Here is a 19397-nt window from a genome sequence, read left to right as displayed (position 1 = left end):
TCTCTCTCTCTCTCTCTCTCTCTCTCTCTCTCTCTCTCCTGATATATGCATCATTTTCCCTGGAGAACTCTAACTAATCCAACAAGGAATGAGTCTGCATGTGACTGAAGAAGCGAATTGCCCTGGGTTATAGCCATCAGCAGTCTTAGAGTTATAAGAGAGGAAGGAGCCTGCAAAGACTGAAGCCAGCACCAAACAAGCAAAGCCAAATCCCAGCAGAAGAAAAACACTGGGTCCTGGTCACCTCCCTTGTGTTACCAGACTTCTTAGGAACAGAGCCCACAAATCCCCTTTGCTGTGTAAGGTAGCTGGGTTCCCAAGTGTGGCTCTTGCATCTGAAAAAACAAACAAACAAACAAACAAACAAACAAAAAACATCCTGACAGAGCATCATCTAAATAAATCATTCTCCCTTGGGAAGAAAGATAATGGCTCACTAAAATTCTCTTGGCCAGGGTATACATTAGACCCTTTAGCTTTCTTTTCTTCTCAGAATAATTTTTGAAGAGATGGGCTAAATAGGTTTTAGAAAGGAAAAAAAATGGCCACCCTGAATTTCTACAGCCCTGCTCCCCAAATAAGAGTCGAACTCCAAGCACCTCTGGCTTTTTATTATTCTTTTTTTCTATCAGGGGAATCTTCCTTTACTCTCTCTAGGGATTTATGAATCAAAAGCAAATTGTCAATCCCCCCCTCACAGCTCTGCCTGACCCCTTTCAAGTCTTCAATCCCCCCTGCCATTGTATTTAAAGGGGGAGGGGAGTCTTTATTCTAATCCTAGTACAATTGTTCCAGCTCTGTCCTAATCCCTCCACCTGTGAGATAATTGCTGGTATTTAGGGGAGGGGAGAACTCAATAGTAATCATAGACTTGCACACAAAGACACAAAAAGAGGCAGATAAAAGGAGAGAGAAAAATCACAAGCCCAGAATTATCCTCCCTCTGACATCTACTGAAGAAGCAGGATGCAGCCAAGCTCTCCACATGAGAAAAGGCAGTGTGGCAGGGAAGGATACATTTCAAAATACCATAGTTTTAAATTGTTTCTAGGCATACAATAGAATAGGTGAATCTAAAGTCAAGCAAACAAACAAACAAAAACAGGTCATCATCAGCTAACTGTTCACAAGTTATCCACAAATAATAAGCCAGCCCATCAAAGAAGCATCCCTTTTCATTATGCTAATGCAACAATGAAATTGTCTCAATCAAGAGTGACCCTTTGTAGCTCATAAAGTGGAAAGACAGATTTACAAAGCTTTTTATCCAGTAATTGGAATAAAACAAAATCTTGTTGATCCAGGTGTTTGGCCCTAGTTCATCAACTCAAGCCAGGTCAAGTGAAAATGCTAAACAGAATCTACAATAAAATATCCATATATAGAAAATAGGTTTATAAGCTGAGATAAGTGTGAAATCTCTTTTAGACTCCATAAATAATTTTTAAAGACACTTTTAGTAAAGTCTCAAACACCTCTTTTCTAGAACATGTCCTTTCTTAGAATTTCCTACCTGACAATTTATCACAAATTTACTGATTTGTAAGAATAAGCTAGAGAGGCAGGTTCTGGGCTGGGGGTAAGTCAATAGTTACACAAGCCCCCAGGGGATCCAATGAATTTGAGGAAGTTACAGTAACTTGAAACAATTTTGTTTACAATGAAATATATGTTCATGCTTATCACAAACAAAGGAATGAGCAGTGACCCTCTATTTCATACAAATCAGGATGGTAATTTATTTGTTCAAACATGTGAGCTGAATAAAGCTAATGTCCATAAGATGATGCAGGCATGGAAAATAACCTTCCTCTGGGGTAGAGACTGACCCTGTCCTCACAAATAGATTGCAACTGTATAGTATCATGTGATGGAGTTCTGCCAATAATGAATGATACACATTACTTCTGCTTTAAAATATCATCTAGGCTCTCCTTCTCCTCCTCTACAGTTAGCCAAAGAGAAGGACCACATTCTGTAAAATGACTAACTTACACGATGCAAGGTCCTGGGTGCCTGAGTGACAGTGTGGAGCAGAGTCCATGTCCCACCAACCATCATTTTGCAATGATGTAAGAAATGAGTAAGAAATGTTTGAGTAGCATTCAGTGACTTGGCTTGGAAATGGTTTCTCATACCAGCAAGCCTCCCCTGACTAATACATAATAATTTTTTTGACCCTTGCTGATTCTCACTATTTCCAACTTACTAGTCTATATTGTAGGATGAAATATTTTTATCCACATGTGTGCATGTTTAGACACATGCAGGTATATATAGGGTTGTACATGTAGATGCTAGAGGACATTCTTGGGTAGCATCCTCAGCAATGTTGTGCATTTCTCTTGCATCATGGGCTCTTATCGGATCATCAATTAGGCTAGACTGGCTGTCCAGCAGCCCTACAGGGAGGGAGCCTCTGCCTCTACCTGCCTGATGCTGAGACCTCAAAAGTGCACCTCTATGCTTATCATTCTTATGTGGGCTTTGGAGATTGAAATCAAGTGCTCATGCATGTGAGACACTTTACCAAAGGAGCTATCACTCCACCCCTAGATTTTAGGATGAAATAAATACAGAGTAGTGCAAAAGCATGGGTAGATGGCAGAACAATGTCAATGCATCATAACACTGTTTATAAAAACAAACAAACAAAAAACAAAAGAAAAATCCTAGGGCTTTTTTTGGAGAAGACTCAATGGGCAAAAGTACTTGAACAATCCTAATGACTTCAGTTTGAACCCCCAGAACTTACAAAAAAGAAAGTAAACCCAGTGACCAAAGTATCTGTAATCCTAGAATCCTATAGGAAATGGGAGACATTTCATGATGTTTGCAAGTCGTCTGGTCTATCACACATAGCAGCAAGGAGACTTTGTCTTAAAAGTGTAGAAAAATAATAACCGATACCCAAAGGTTGTCCTCAGACTTCTACATGCAAATCATCACGTGTGTACCTGCATCAACACATGAATACATATACACTTATATATGCATAAACCCACACATATCACACACACACACACACACACACACACACACACACACACACACACACACACCACATTACAAAAAGAACCTCTACTTTCCCCAGAAAGAAAAAAAATGTTTTCAGATTCTAAATAGCATGCAATACATAGTGAAATATGAAAATGTGTACATTTTTGTGTACATGTTTGTGTGCATGTGTTTGTGTGTGTGTGTGTGTGTGAGAGAGAGAGAGAGAGAGAGAGAGAGAGAGACTAGCTCTTGAAGAATTAATATATAGAGTTTTCTTTAACTATTTTATGAGCTTTTCATGAACAAAGACTGATTTTTATTCATTTTATATATCTCCTGTGTTCAATTCTTGTTAAATTCAATTATACTTTATTGGTACTCTAAGAAAGAAGGGAATATAACTTCATAACAGCCACACATTTTATTCTGTACTTAATATGTGTTAGCATAGATGATTCCCAATTTTTCCAAAATTACAATAATATGTTATTATTTAAAATACATATTATTTATAAGCATTACTATATGTATTGTAATATATAGAATATATATTTATATATCATAATAAGAGAGTGTCATCCCAATTTTACAGTAGAGAAAACATATTAAAATTAATTGAAGTCTTGTTTGGCACTTTGTCTAAGAGGCAATAACAATATGAAACTATTTACAATTGATTTAAAAATTTTAAAAAAGCTTTAAAGATCTTTTATTTAGGTAGAGATTGGATGGTAGGGATACTTAAAAATCACTTCAAACTCCCTACTGTGAGAGTGTATCTACTAGGAATATTGGAAGCCACACCCATAAAGTCTCATTCACATGACTGCCTAAACATGAGCTGATCAAAGACAATAATAGACGTGCTAACACAGAGGTGAGGACACAAAACCTTGTATAAAGAACTACAAGTAACTAAAGAGAGCTAAGCTGTAAAAACAGTCTTTCCCAGGGAAGAGCACACCAACTCGTGATCTAATAATATGTGGTCAACTTTAAAAACCTATATATGTAATGAATGAAAAAGAGGCCATGAATTTGAAAGAAAGCAAGAAAAAATATGTATCATAATACATTATTATATAATACATTATTATATATAAATATTAGTAACATATTTTTAATTAAATATATTGTATATTATATACATTGTTACATGTGTAATATATGGATATATCCATACATATAACTTCAAAGAAGACTTCTGGGAAAGAAAAGGTACTGTTTCCCAAAACAAATTGTCAGGTAAAAAGCAACAGAACAACCAGGGAACAGGAAGGCAGCATGTCCCTGTTCATCTCCAGGGGACAGCTGTCACCATCTCTGGATGTCCAAAACAAAAGAAAGTATAAAAGCCTCACACTCCCAGGTTGAACAGAAGGATTGGGGGCAGGGACCTGGGGGCTTGGTCTATGAATCCTCACATGTGTTTTATACACTATTATTTTTGGAGACAAGCTGACCAAAAATAAAGAGAATTGTAAGGCTGACAAAAATCACAATTTTCTACAAATTCTTTTTACCTAACCTAGGCAATGACCTCCACAAGGCCCCAGATTTAATAATATCTATTTCAGCAGTAGCTGAGTTCACTATTAAACAGAGATGCAGAGCACAACATAATGCAACTAAATCGCTCTTGTAAATATTTAATATCATTGCCTTTCTTTTTCCTTTTAACAAATCACTATCAAAGGCTAAGCACATAGTAGAAGACAAATTTATTTATTCTATCCTAGAAAAAAAAAAAAGCTTATTGCTCATGCTTTTTATCTATCTAGTTCTCCAAATGACTTTGACACTTGAGAGCCCTTGTGATCAAAGCAGTTTGAAGGAAAGCAGTTTTGTAACTAAGAACTGACTTTGCACAATGATCCACAGTCCCCTACAGTCCCCTAAGTTGTCTCATAGAAAGATCCTAAAGTTAACCCATCACACATGTAAACCCTGAAAAACGTAGATTAAGAAGGAAGGAAAGAGATGGTATTTGCCTGAAAATATGTTCTCACTTGACATAAAAGTTGAACATTTCTTTTATTTAAAGTATTTGTAAATAAAATGACAACTATTCTTAACAAAAGGAAGGAAGGAAGGAAGGAAGGAAGGAAGGAAGGAAGGAAGGAAGGAAGGAAGGAAGGAAGGAAGGAAGGAAGGAAGGAAGGAAGAAAGGCAGGGAAAACATTAAATGATAATTCTAAACCCAGGTCCTACACAGTAGATAGTAGAGAGTATTTTTACAGAACCCATCATACATCTATTCTGCTACATAAGCCATAAACATAGGACACCCAAAAGGAAAATAAATGGGCATAAAAGTATGCTGAAAGTCAACTGATGTCACCATCTTACTTCAGTCAAAACATAGCAGTCAGCATAACCAATTCTTAAGAGACCTAACATTTCATGAAACCTTGAAACCTAGCTTACTGACAATCAGATTTCAGGCTGTCAAGCTATTTAGGAGAAAACTTTATAATGTTCACAAACAGTTCCACGACATCACTTCTATGGCCTTAGTAATAATAACCACTCATTAATATTAATAATAACAATCACTTATAATGCATCAGTGGCCTATGAGTGATCTGTAACAAATGTCATTCAGCAGGGAAGATAACAAAGGTTTAGTGGCCATTTGGAGGGAAGGAAAACAAAACAGGATTAGTGGGAGTCAGGAAGTCTGGTCCAAGTCCTGACAAGGCTACCGATGATCCGTGTAACACTCATGTCCTCCCAGCATGTTTATTCATCTGCAAAATTACAGTTCGAAGGACTAAAGGAATTCCACGTTTCCTCTCCCTCTGAAATTATATGCTTCTAAGATTTGAGGCAACAAATCAGCATTTTGCAAAGTAACTGTAAGCCAAATATTTTTATTTTCTTCATGGCTCAGATATTTCCATCAAATATATAAGAAACCCCCATGGCCCTCTGTTTATAACAAAGAGCAAACACATCTATCAAAGACCTAAAGGACAAACAGGATTAATCAGGATTGGGCTTTCTTTCTTTCTTTTTTTCTTCCTTCCTTCCTTCCTTCCTTCCTTTCTTTTTCTTTCTTTCTTTCTTTCTTTCTTTCTTTCTTTCTTTCTTTCTTTCTTTCTTTCTTTCTTTCTTTCTTTTTCTTTCTTTCTTTCGTGGAAAGCTTAAAGAATGAAAGAGGACAATGTTTTCCTGAAGAGAGGCTGGGTACTCTCCATGGTGCTGAACCCTGAAACAGTTTTAATAATTCAGTGATTTCTGTTAGACACTGGTATATAGGAACTGGGCACATGCAAATGAAAAAGAATCACACTGTAATTGATATTAGGGCACATGTAGTTTCATCAGTTCCTTCTTTAGTACTATATGGTGCAACTTAATACAATTTTATCAATGCTGAGTCAATTTTTACAACAGATCTTCCAAGTAGGCTATTACAAGTAAAAAAAAAAAACATATGAAAGGTTAAAATAAATGATCAAAATTCCTGAACCTATTGGGTGACATATTAGTCAGATGTGTTTATGATTATGTTAATGTTTATAAATTAATAAATGATCCGTAAATTAATGTTTTTGTTAGAGGCAAGCTCAAATACAAGTTGTGTGTGTGTATGCACATACAAATTAGGATGTGCATGTGGGATACCTTTATGGATCCTCCTCCATGCTTTAATCCATAGTTATTTTCATAGACACCTACTATTCCAGTTTCAACTGCCCCATGAATCAGTGTAGGACTAGGAAACTCACTCTACGCCACAACTAAGACACTTGTAAATGCCCCTTATCGGTTACTGGGGAATCAGAGGCATTCACACCTCAATCAGAAAACTACATCTCTCTTGCCAAATAAATAAAACCCAGGCAAATGATGTACTGCAGGTGGATCAGTGGCATCTGCTCCATCTCGAACAGACAACACATACAGAATCCTCAGCCTTATGTGAAGACAGCCCCAAATCCCTTGCTAAGCCAGTGCTTCCTAAGCAAAGCACAGGTAATTCTCATCAAGAAGCAGCTCTTTCAACTGAACATTCACTGTGTAGAAGAAAGCAGACAAAAGATTTCACAGTCAAACTGCCAGTATTTCCAGATAAATGACCTAAGACATACAGTAGATAGGCATAGCCACAAGGACTATGAACCTGCCCCAAATTTCAAAGAACATAAGACTATGTATGTATGTGATAATTCTCTCCTCTTAATGCTGACATCAGCCCTTCCTGCGGTTCAGCAAGCCATTACCAGGAGCACTGTTTACACACACTATATGGACAACCATTTAAGTACTTAAGTAATACAAACTGGAAGTACTTTAACAAGACTAGTGTCTAAAACTGCAGTTGTTTAAACATCTGTGTTATGCATTTCACCAGGAAGCGGTAATTTCCCTATTGAAACAAACCTTTCTAAAAACACTATTCCCAATCAAAACAGAACATGTGGTTAAAAGCATTCCTGAGTGAAACCAATCCAAAAGCTTCCTTCTAGAGGCTCAGGGCACACTAGACTTGGAAGGGACTTTAAAATTGTCTTGTTCCACGTTTCTCATATGAACATTAGTTATAGTCTCTAACATACTTGTCAGAAATAAAATTTACAGAGGAGAAATTCCAGAGGTAACTCTGAAGAGAACATTTGCCTTCTGGGGGATTCACAATCAGTTCTGTCATCACAAAGGCTTAGTGAAGTCATAGAGTCCTGGAAAACGCCATTGTTTCAAGGGCTGAAGGGGGAGCATAGCTACTGGAAGCTTCCCTAGTGTGCTGGAGACCCTGAGTTAGTTCTTTATTACCACACACAAAAAAGGGGATCAATTTCATTTCAAACTGCATTTCTAGAACTGCTTTTGTTCATGATACTGTGTGTGTATATGCAAGCACACATGTGCACAGAGATTAGACAGACAGACAGACAGACAGACAGACAGACAAAGGGTCTATAAGCATTTGCCTTTCTCAAACATTTTGCACAAGATGGCAATCTGATATAGTACACTGTAGAAGAGTATGCCCTAAGAAATAACAAAAATTCTTCCAAGTTTAATATGCATTTATTTTTTCCCTTGGAACTCTTTTGAAGCCAGGTGATATACTAATCTTAAAGAAATATAACATTAAAGCTTTCCCAGTTAACAAGTAGATGGATGGGCTTCACAAAGAATGGCCTGTTAAGAACATGTTAGGAGTGAGTTCTAGACTTCCTATGAACAGCAAAACACAGGAGTCACTATAAGGATGATAGCTGGCTGCAACTCACATCACCAAGTTTATAGTTATCAGCAATAGTAGAGGATGATTTTCAAAGCATATGCAAGCCATTTGATAACTTTTTTATTATTATTTTCTTTATTTACATTTCAAATGCTATCCCAAAAGTTCCCTATACCCTCCCCCCGCCCCTGCTCCCCTACCCACCTACTCCCACTTCTTGGCCCTGGTCTTCCCCTGTGCTGGCTCATATACAGTTTGCAAGACCAAGGGGCCTCTCTTCCCAATGATGGCCGAATAGGCCATCTTCTGCTACATATGCAGCTAGAGACACGAGCTCAGGGTGTACTGGTTAGTTCATATTGCTGTTGCACCTACAGGGTTGCAGCCCCCTCCAGCTCCTTGGGTACTTTCTCTAGCTCCTCCATTGGGGGCCCTGTGTTCCAGCCAATAGCTGACTGTGAGCATCCACTTCTGTGTTTGCCAAGCACTGGCATAGCCTCATAAGAGGCTGCTATATCAGGGTCCCTTCAGCAGAATCTTGCTGGCATGTGCATTAGTATCTGGGTTTGGTGGCTGATGATGGGATGGATCCCTGGATGGGGTATTCTCTGGATAGTTCACCCTTTCATCTTAGCTCTAAATTTTGTCTCTGTACTTATATCCTTTCATGGGTATTTTGTTCCTTATTCTAAGGAGGAATGAAGTATCCACACGATGGTCTTCCTTCTTGGTTTTCTTGTGTTTTGCAAAATGTATCTTGGGTATTCTAAGTTTCTGGGTTAATATCCACTTACGTTTGATAACTTTTAACAGCAACAACAAACATCTGACTATGGTAACAAGTTAAACAAAATCAGGCTGAAGATTTCAAAAAAAAAAAAATAGGTTGATTTTCCTACATGTTTATATTTGCTATATATTTTGTTTCAGGAAAAATATAATATACAAATACACACATACACACATAAAAGAAAACTCCTGAGGTTTTGAAATTTGTCTTTTGATGGTACCAAGCCAAAGTTCTGACTCTCCTTTCAGTAACAGACCTACAGGCATTCCCAAAGCGTAGTCGTTAGTTTATCTTTAAGTAAATATTGTGATTGTCAGACAGCTTGTTACAAACAAGGTTTTTTTTTTCCCAAATGCTCACTCCTGATGCACCCAAGTCAGCTTGCGCATCACTCATTTAATAATCTGTGTGTGTGTGTGTTCCAATGCAAGATTATCCTAAGGCTGCTGAAAAACAGGGCAGGAAACGCAAGCTTTGTTAGCGTTTCATTTAAAAGGACCCTAGAGTATGGGGCCTGGGTTTTCTCTCAGTTCTGTGGTCTCTGCACTCCATTATCATAAAGCTTAGGAAATGAGCTATTACCCACCACCATCCCTCGTAACTGCTATTTCAGAAAATCACACACTCACAAAACAGCATTAATTGTCAGAATTAGCAACCATTTAAAAGGCAGCTGTTCTTTCACTCTTAAATAGGCTCCAAATTTCAGATTCTCCCTGCGTCTTGGCTGCTCCATCTATGCTTCTTACACACACACACACACACACACACAAACACTGGATCCTGAGGCAAAAATTTTTTTTAAATGATCTATATTTTTATATAAAAAGAAACCCCACAGAAAATCTTGTTTATTAAGCAACATCTTTCACCCCCCCCCCCCCCCCGTCCTTGCCATCATCATTACAATTGGCTGGAAAGCTTCCAAACTAAGCAGCAGTTTCCAAACCTGCAGGTGGAAAGGCTCTGTTTTGTGTGGGCTGGGGGTGGGAGGTGGGGGTGGGAGAGTAGTATCTCTTTAAGAGTCAACAGTAAATTAACTTGCCCATAAGAGTGAAATAATTAGCAGTTAGTAGCTTATTAAAAGGATGGCAAAGGCCAAGCTGCCATCTGGGATCTCCAGTTTCTTGTGATTGTTATTATGTCAAGATGTGCAGTTGCATTAGCTTTCATGTCGCTGTGCCTGCCCTTGCTTTACATGTAAATTTGAGTGAAAGATGCGACACTTTTAGAATCAGATGCCCATCAGAAATCATTATTACTCTGGCTCTTTACAAAGCATATGTTCTTTTTCTCCTCTTCTATTCTATTCACTACTAAATGCCTTAGGGGAAGAAAAAAGGAAAGACCCAATGATATCAATTAGATATGGTCTTTGTGTAAAGGGAAACCTGAGCTTCATCAAAACCAAGGCCAAGCTGCCTCACAAAAGAGCAACATGATTGCCTCTGTTTACACACAGCGAAAACCCCAATGGCTCTGTCTCTCACAGTTCATCTTCTTAATGAAGTGAAAGCCAGTAAAGGCTTGACGTTGAGTGCTAGACAAGCACACTCAATTCTGGAGAGGGAATAAACATGTATACTCAACACAAACAGAGTATCAGGACATAAACTTACAGAGTGACAGACACAACATAGTTCCTAATCTGGACAGTGTTGGCAAGAATATAGATATAGATATAGATATAGATATAGATATAGATATAGATATAGATATGAATATATAGATATATGGATAAATATATATGAAGATATACATATATCTTCTGAAATTTTAAGCTGCATGCTTAGAAGCATGCATTTGATATACTTTACATTGTATTTTATATTTTATATTCTATGCTCCAATGAAGATAAATAATATGCAAGTTAAAACATATTCACTTTCCTGAGTCTGAGAATTTAAAGAGGGGAAGAGTTGAATAATTAAATGATTACCTAAAAATTTCCTTTAGAAATAAAAAAGCTTAATATTAGAAGTTGTAGTAAGTAAAAAATAATAGACCATTTAAGCCAGTTTAATGTAGAAGATGTAGCTGAAAGGTGCTTTTAAACTCCCACAGAATCTTGCCATCAATTATCAGAGGGTCTGGGACAAGTTTGCTCTCCTCATCAGTAGGATACTCAGGGCCAGCAGGTCCTTGAACCTCCATGAATTTTGTTGAGGCCTTAGGGCATTGACTCTCTGTGAATATTTGTTAGGAACTAAATAAGCCTTTATTTGCAAATGTTGAAGGAGAGACTCTCTTAAATTCAGACATAGATCACATTGAAATGAATTCTTTTTCATTATATCTATAAGTGGGAGCTATATATAGAAATATATTATACCACACAAACCTATCAGCGAGTTTGTGGACAAACTGTACCCATACCCAGATACACAGACACTCCGGCCTTGGATACCCAAGAAAGGGCTCATGACCAATATAAGCTTAAGCACATAAACAGTCATATCATGTTTGTACTCCTGTCAATATTTTTCTAATAGGCAACCCTTGAGTTCTTTATATGAGATATATCCTAAAGATAATACATTGTGATTCAACTAACCTTTCCCTTCAGGCACTATCAAAGTCAAGTTCTTATGGGTATACATATAGACCAGCTGTTAAAAACTAGATAGCCCTTCAGATCATCCAACTTGACTTGTTAAGCAAAGGCACATGCAAATAGGAAATCCATAAAGTAATTTATTTTATGTATTGTCAACAGGAATTTAACTGAGACATTTAACTGGCATAGTACGTGTTTTATTAATATACCTATTATTCACATTCACAGTTTTTAATGCTCCAAAATAAAATAAAAAGATATAAAAAGATGTTTTAATGTCCAATAAAAAATTTCTGAACAAGGAAAGAAGTAACCCACCCTTTATATTTTAAAGTCCCATTTTAAAGTCATCCTGCTGAAACACAAAACTATTAAAATCAAGCAATTTACCTTTTATGTTTCAAAGACATTCATTTTTCCCCCAAAGATTTTCAAAACATTCAAAGAAGGTGGGTGGGTGGAAACATGGAAAGCAGGCTTTATACAAAAAAAAAAAAAAGCAATTTTATTCATTGTTAAAAGGGAAAAAAAATCAGTGGATGAGAAACAAATAAGACAAGAGATGGAAATGTAATGTTGCCTCTATTTTATTATAATTAGATATTTATAGAGCACAGATGAGTTTATTTTCATAATTAGGAGCTGGCATTGCACGTACTAATTTGCATAAATAGTTGGCTATCAAGACAGTAACTTATTTGCAGGGTGCTTGAATCCTACCAGGGACAACAGGGAGCTCAGCTCCTCAAATCAACTTCCTTAATATTATTACCAGCAAAATACAGTCTGCATGAAATAACATTCAAGTTCATGTCACTTGATTATCTCCTCCCAGTTTAGCCAGTGTTTATTAGTTCAGCATTAGAAGGCCAATGATCAAATCTACACAGGAAAAACACACATAAATAAATCATAGCCTCTAATATCTAAATGCCAAGAATATACATATGGCTCAACTAGTCCAGTAAGAGTTTTGTAGAGAAAAAGAGCCAGGAATTAGGCACACATTGCAACTCATATGATACATAGCTTACCAGTTCTTGGCAGCTATCAAAGATGATAACTCCCCACTTTTTTTCCTGGTCATTCTCAACCATCTCCATAGCCTCCTATATGTGCCTGCACCACTCAACAAAACCAACTTTCCAGAACACATGCATAAACCCCTCTGACAGTAGCAGAAGGAAAAAGAAAGACTTCTAAAGTTGACAGCTATGGATAAAAGGAAGATTAAGCATGCTTCTGCTGAGCCTCTCTTGCCAACTGCTCACATCCAACAGGAAATCTTGGAGAAATAGTTTACACCATATCTTTTTTTTTTCAAGCCACAGGACAAAAACTTGTTTGTCACCTGACTCATTTGGCAAGTGCTATGCATACACTTTGTGTATTCGCATTCGTCTACACAGTAGATTGTACACTGTTGATTCTACGGGGACAGAATGAAGTTAGAAGCTGATGTGTTTTATAAAACACACTTCTAGTCTATCCTGAAGCCCTGGTGATATGCAACCCACATTCTTGCATACCAGCAAGTGTATTCCAGTTTACCACAGTTTCTGCCATTCTAGTGCCTCCTTCCCATTTCTAGTTCTAGTCTTTACAATAGCTGTGGGGCCTCTGTTGGCATCTGAGTCTGCAACCCCTACTCCAAATTCAATTTCAAGGAAAGTATTCCATCACTTACCTAGGTGTAGACATCTCCAAATGGGCAAGAAAAAGAAGAATGGACCCAAACATGCTCTCCATTCTTAAGCAGAAGCCATGGAGATCATGTCTAAGAGCTAGAAAATGCTGATTTCAGCTACTTCTTGCCTTTGGCCACATGCTGTCCAAAGGCCTCCTGCAAGCAGGGGCTGACATTATGTCTGAACCCCTGCTCAGTTCTATAGGTTTAACTTCACAGGGCTCACTGTTTTATCACTGGGCTTTTAAAGAATGACAAGATCTGAAGTATCTTTATTCTTTTCTCTGACAAGTGCTTAAAAATAATTCAAGACCTTCTCACTTTTACCCTGGTATAATCTGCAACCATTTCCTCTAATATTGTATACATACTGCCAAGAGAACACCCAGCCTCAGAGAGCACTGGGGCCAGAATGTGAGGTCTCATCCCATGTCACTAGGTACATATTTGATTAGTGGGTTACAGTAATAAGGATAGCAGTAAGGGGTACAAGTATTTGAAGGAGAATGAGCCCATTAACAACATCACAACTGAAAAATCAAACCCTATCTATTTCTGTCCCCATATTGAAAGCCAATTGTTTGATTTAGTTAAATATTCCTCAATTCCATTGGCATCCATCATGTATAGCTCTGAATTGAATTCTGAGCTCATCAAGTATGGCTGACAATGATGGCCATAACATAGCCACCTATAGTTTTCTGGGAGGGGGTGTTGTTAAATGATGATTGAAACATGAGTATACCTCATGTATCATGCAAGACGGTTGGGTATAAGCACTTTATAGCAGAAGGATGAAGTCTGGCAGACTTATGAGACTGAACCTTGGGATATTAAGAGGGAAGTGGGTATATAGAGGCATTTGGGGGAAAAAAGGAAGAGCTCAAAGAAAAAAATCATAGGAAGGGAAAAGCAATATGGGTTAATATAAAGGGAATTGGAGGCTTTAGGGGACTGCAGGGTTGACAGAGGTCTCAGTGGGACCAGGTTACATGTAAAGCCTAAGATAGAATACCTTGACAATGACTCAGTGAGAGCCCACCAAAAGCTTTTTGAGCTTAGTAGCTACAGGAAAGGATTTCATTTGGATTTTTGCTTTATTTTCACTTGGGAAAAAATGATTGAGAGCAAGACAAGCGCTAGAGATTTTGAATCCCTTCCTTTTATTGCACATTATATTAAACACATCTGGACATTAGCCATTGAAAACATTTGCCTTCCACATACTTGCAATCTATTCAAAAGAGTGGCTCAATCTTCAATAAGTTTAATAGAAGTTGTTAGAAAGATGGAGGAAGAGCTCACCACTACATGCGATGCTCAAGGACAACATGCAGTCAAACAGAATTCTAAGCATGAGTTCTGGTGGGCAGAGGTCAGGGAAAAGGGGCTGTTAAGAGAACAGGGAGTTGGCAAGGTAAGAAATCTTGCAAGGTAAGCTGGTGGTCTGCATGCCTGAAGCAGTAATTTTGTATGGAAGCTCAAGGGAAAAGGTTAAATTAGAAAAGCAGGACCACACTGGAGACTGCTCTGAAAGTGAAGTGGCTAAACCTGTATCCCATATGATAGACAGCAGAGCTTATATAGTTCTCCATCAGGGGACTGACTGGAAGTGAAAAGCAACAGGGAAACAAGATAGGAAAGGACAATGACCTAATAAGTTCTGGATGCAGACAGAGATACAAAAGTCACTCTGGAGCCAATCACACACTGCTCTCTCTGCTGACTGTCTTGGAGGGGGAGCACTTGTGAAGGAGGAAGTTAGAAAGCAGTTACTGTTGGTCAAGCCTGGGTGTTGAGGAAGATGGGGTATTTGAAAAGGAAACTGGTTTGTAGACAAATGACATTAAGGTTGACTCTGGACATATTGAGGTGACCGTACTAGGTGACATTTATATGGATATATGTTGCAGCAAATGTAAGGTGGCAGGCTGGAACTTAAGACCAATCAATGTCTGAAAGTCAACTAGAAGGAAAGTACATGGAGATTATACTTGTATATCAGACAGACTGCATAGAGTAGTCAGGGATTCTGATTTGGATTTGTTTCTCATTTAGAAGTCACCTAACATCTCTCTGAGCCTTGTTATCATTACTATTAAACATAGATAATGCTACCCCAGACCTCATAGAATAGTAGATATTAAGTATGAAAAGACCTTCAAAGCATAGAGCACAATGGCCAGCACACAGGAATATAGATAGCAGTGATACTGAAAGCAATGACCTGCAGATAGACCCCAAGTGCAAAAACCCACAGATACCTCAAACACCATTTTAGGGGAATGTTTAGAGGGAAAGATGAAGAAACATAAGGATGGAAGGGGAGGAGAGGAGAGGAAAAGAAAAGAAAGAAGAGGAGAGGACAAGAGAGGAGAGGAGGGGAGAGGGGACGGACAGGAGAGGGGAGGGGAGGAGAAAAAGGAAACCACACATTTTCAATACATCATGAGCAGATAGGTGATTTCATGTATAAAAGAGGTCTCTGGCCATTGGCTTCTTCCTCTTCCCCACCTACTCTTTACCAAAGGTATCAATCCAGCAATGGGGTAAGGGTTCAGTGGAGCACATTTCTGAGAATGAATCCACTTGGGCTTAGCATTAAAGGAGCCGTCAACCAGCCTTAGCATTAAAGGAGCTGGCAACCATCCAAGCTCAAACTGGAAAGGGCCAAAACACTCCCAAGGCAGCTGTACAGAAAACACAAAACTGAAATGAGAGATGACCAGTTTGCTGTCAAGTCTTCAACTGAGCATTTTGAATACCTCATCAGGCCTGTCCTTTGGCCATATCCTCACACCAGAATTCACTCGCTCTATTTACTACGCTATGCAGCAACTTTCGAAGGAAAGAGCAGTGCACCTGCCCACCAAGACAATGGAGAATTATCCTGGAGGGGAGAACTGAATGGAGATCCATATTTATAATTTATCAGTTAACTCCTCCTTCACTCCCAAATAACCAATCTAATTTTAGCAGGTGAGGCAGGTTCTCTGAGCTTAGAAATGAATGAATGAATCCAGCCACCCAAAGTGTAGAGGCACAGTGAAGTATAAGAAGCCCCCACACTTAGCTTATCCCCTCTCCTCCTGACCACCTGGAAAAAAAGTGGCTTTGTCCACTAACATCCCACATCACTTCTCTGTTCTTCCTCCTGCCAGTGTAATACACTTCTGTTTCTATAGTTTTCCATGTTTCCCTAGATCCACCTTTCTTAGCCAACTGCCGCTAGTCTTAATATTCCATCTTCCACAAGTACAGAAATTGAAACACTGAAGAAAAGAAGAGCAATAGACACCCCCCAAATCTATAGTTAGTAAAATTAGAAGATTCTCCAATCCCCTCCCTTTCTCTTCCATTATTGATCTGGTGGTGCTTGATACCCCAAATTCAGTTATGTATAAAATCGAGAAATTATGAGACATCTTATCCTACCTCTACTCTGCCTGAAACATATATCACAGGAAAGGAACTTAGAATACTCTACAGTAGAGTAAATTGTATTTCCACACAGCATGTCCATTTCCAGAGACCCTATTCCTGTTAGACACCATATGACATCATGCATAAGACTGGCTTTAAGGGAAAACAGAAACATCCCTAACATTGAATACAGGGTTCATTAAAAGGCAGTAATGACAATGGCTTTTTAACTTTTTATTTTCACATGCTGTTAAAAGCAGTAATTTCTGGCAGGTCCTATATATTCATTGAATCAACAGTTTCCCACCATACATGGATAATTTAAAAATGCACATTGATAGGTTGATAGAATGGTTAAAAAAATAAAGTCATCTACCTTTACTTCTACCTACAGAAAGGAAGCAGAAGGTCCAGTTAAGGAGAGGAAGCATGGTGTCCACCATGGAGGCGGCAAGAGAGAGAAAGAGAGTGGACATCAGCATATACACTGAGAAACAGCACACTGAGACACACTGAGAAACAACATATATAGGACAAGGCAAATCATAGGACACACAGCACAGGAAGTTGCCCCACAGCATCCTCGGGAGACAGCACAAAGCAAATGCATGATGGGAGGCTTAAGGATCAGATGCTGGAGCCAGCCAGGCTGTTTCGATTGGCTTCATGTTCAAGCTTCATCCCATTCATTTCTTCTCAGTTCTCTCCTTCGAAGCATGGCAGAGTCTGCATGCAAAAAGCACTGCATAGCCATATGGATGGGGAATTGCATACACATAACCGATCTTGCAAAACATGGTTAGGGAAAGTCTGTGAGAATCTTGGTTCTCTTATATTTTCCCAACATTTATATGAGATGTGAGGACCCAGAGTGTGACATACAATATAAGAGATGTACACACAACACACATAAATACTACATGTATTCATGGACATCAAATATTGACTCCAGAGATTTAGTGGGGGCTAGACAGAAGCCCCTATGTCCTATATGCAGGAGGGGGTCATGGAGCACTGGTAGAGAGAAGAGCAATGGTTTTTAAAGTAGTCGTTGCAGGGGGAAAATGGCTAAGGGAGGGGAAAAATGAGAGAAAGGGAAATGGAGAAGCCAAAGGGTTTTCTAAAGTCTAATTAATCCTCTAATAGCAACTTAAAAACAAGAGCAGCACCATCGCCTGGAAGAATGCTACAACTTGTCCTGAAACCCCCCTCAAAGGAGGAGTGCACAGCATCTGTGTTTGCATGATTCTTTTCTTCTTTTCTAGAAGGGCTAGTAGCCTGGAGTGTGGTCATACTTGCATGGCCCACAGGTGGAGTTTAGAGTAAGGTATATAGTAGAGTCTCCGAGTGTTGTTCGTACTAACAGTAGAATCTAGCCTTTCTATGACGCATTTGTGTGTCTGAAATAAGCTAAATTAAGATCGCATCAGCCCCTCCTCCTGTCCTGTGATACTAGCAATATGATATGTGTAGTGTTTGTGTGTGTGTGTGGGGGGGCACTTGAAATGCTGGGAGACGTCACAAGAGAAACCAAGAGCAGAAGGCTGGAGAACACGGGGAAGTTCCGTCATCAGGATTGATGCCTGCTTTTATGGTGTCACTTGTCATCAAGTTTGGACCATTAAATTCCAGCAATGCATGGAACTATGCTCTTCTTACTTCAAAGGAAAAGGCTTCTGTTTCTCCAACTGTCCAAATACTATGTCCATATCAAGCCTGTCCTCTTACTCACTTGGTGAGAGTACCTGCTTCCCTCACCCAGCTATGGGACCAGACAGCCTTCATTACTGATCCTTACCTAACCCTGAAGAACTCACCCGACCCTCACCTTCAGCTATACAGTGATTTCTGCTTTCTACAAAAACAACACCATCTTGGAATTTATGGAGTCCACACCTTGGCTCATGCTGTGGAAAACACTTATGTCAGAAAAGCATACTTATTCATTCGGGATGCCCTCAACTGGTCACCTGCAACTGCTAAACAATGTCTTCCCGCCTGGACAGTTACTTGATCAGATGTTATCTCCCTTATGGTCAAACCATCTGATAGGTGGTTTGAGGGACCAGGTGGCAAGAAGTGGCCGTGCGTTCCCCAAAGATCAAGAAGAAAAGAATCACATATGACACCACATCTTTCTTTTCTTTGATCCTCCCAAAGGAGAACTGAGTCTGATATGTGTTTTGAAAAGAAAGAGATAAGAAAAATTAAAGAGCCATCTTTTGGTGACAGGGCAAGGCAGGTAGACCATTCTTGCAATCACCCCAAGGCTTGGAAGAAACACAATAGTAGCAATTGAACAGTGAAGCAAAAGACAGTTTTAAGTGGGCTCAGTTCTCAGATCCTGATTTGGGCTGATAATGTGGAAAATTTTCACTTAGGAGAAAAAGCTTCATTCACAGCCCACCCCATGCCTAACCGAGCTGAATTTCCTGCACACTTCACTCCCTGCATATTTGAATATTTTAGGTTGCAGATGCTGAATTTACAGATCTTTATGTGCAGTTTTCTTCAGAGTGTATAATGAGTTAGAATCCTGTCATGAGAACATTAGCATGTTCTTGTGGTGTCTCCTTTTTTTTTTTCTTTAATATAAAATTTAAAACATTAAAACCCCCAGATGGCTTCTTTTGACCAGGAAGGGTGGAGTATCACTAAGAAGACAGTGAAATGGAGGGGTGGACACACAGCAAACCTTTACCCAGAGTAAACTTCGAGAAGAAACCTAGATCCTTGCTCCCA

The 19397-nt window shown here is 38.8% G+C and overlaps 1 protein-coding gene across 34 annotated transcripts in view; it reads right to left on the bottom strand.

Annotated features, from left to right (window-relative positions):
* Positions 1 to 19397, bottom strand: part of Nrxn3 (neurexin 3) — a 1590688-nt gene that overhangs the window by 1446696 nt on the left and 124595 nt on the right. For 24 of the 34 annotated variants that reach the window (XM_029541252.1, XM_029541257.1, XM_029541238.1 and 21 more), the window contains exon 5: positions 17032 to 17043. The exons of the other annotated variants lie outside the window; for them this stretch is intronic. In XM_029541252.1, the coding sequence (XP_029397112.1) occupies positions 17032 to 17043 (12 nt within the window). The remainder of the gene's footprint in view (positions 1 to 17031; positions 17044 to 19397) is intronic. 34 annotated transcript variants of the gene reach the window in all.

The sequence above is a fragment of the Mus pahari genome, chromosome 7 (genome assembly GCF_900095145.1).
Source record: "Mus pahari chromosome 7, PAHARI_EIJ_v1.1, whole genome shotgun sequence".
Lineage (NCBI taxonomy): Eukaryota > Metazoa > Chordata > Mammalia > Rodentia > Muridae > Mus > Mus pahari.
Note: the sequence above shows the minus strand (reverse complement) of the source record. Positions and strands in the feature narration are given on the sequence as shown.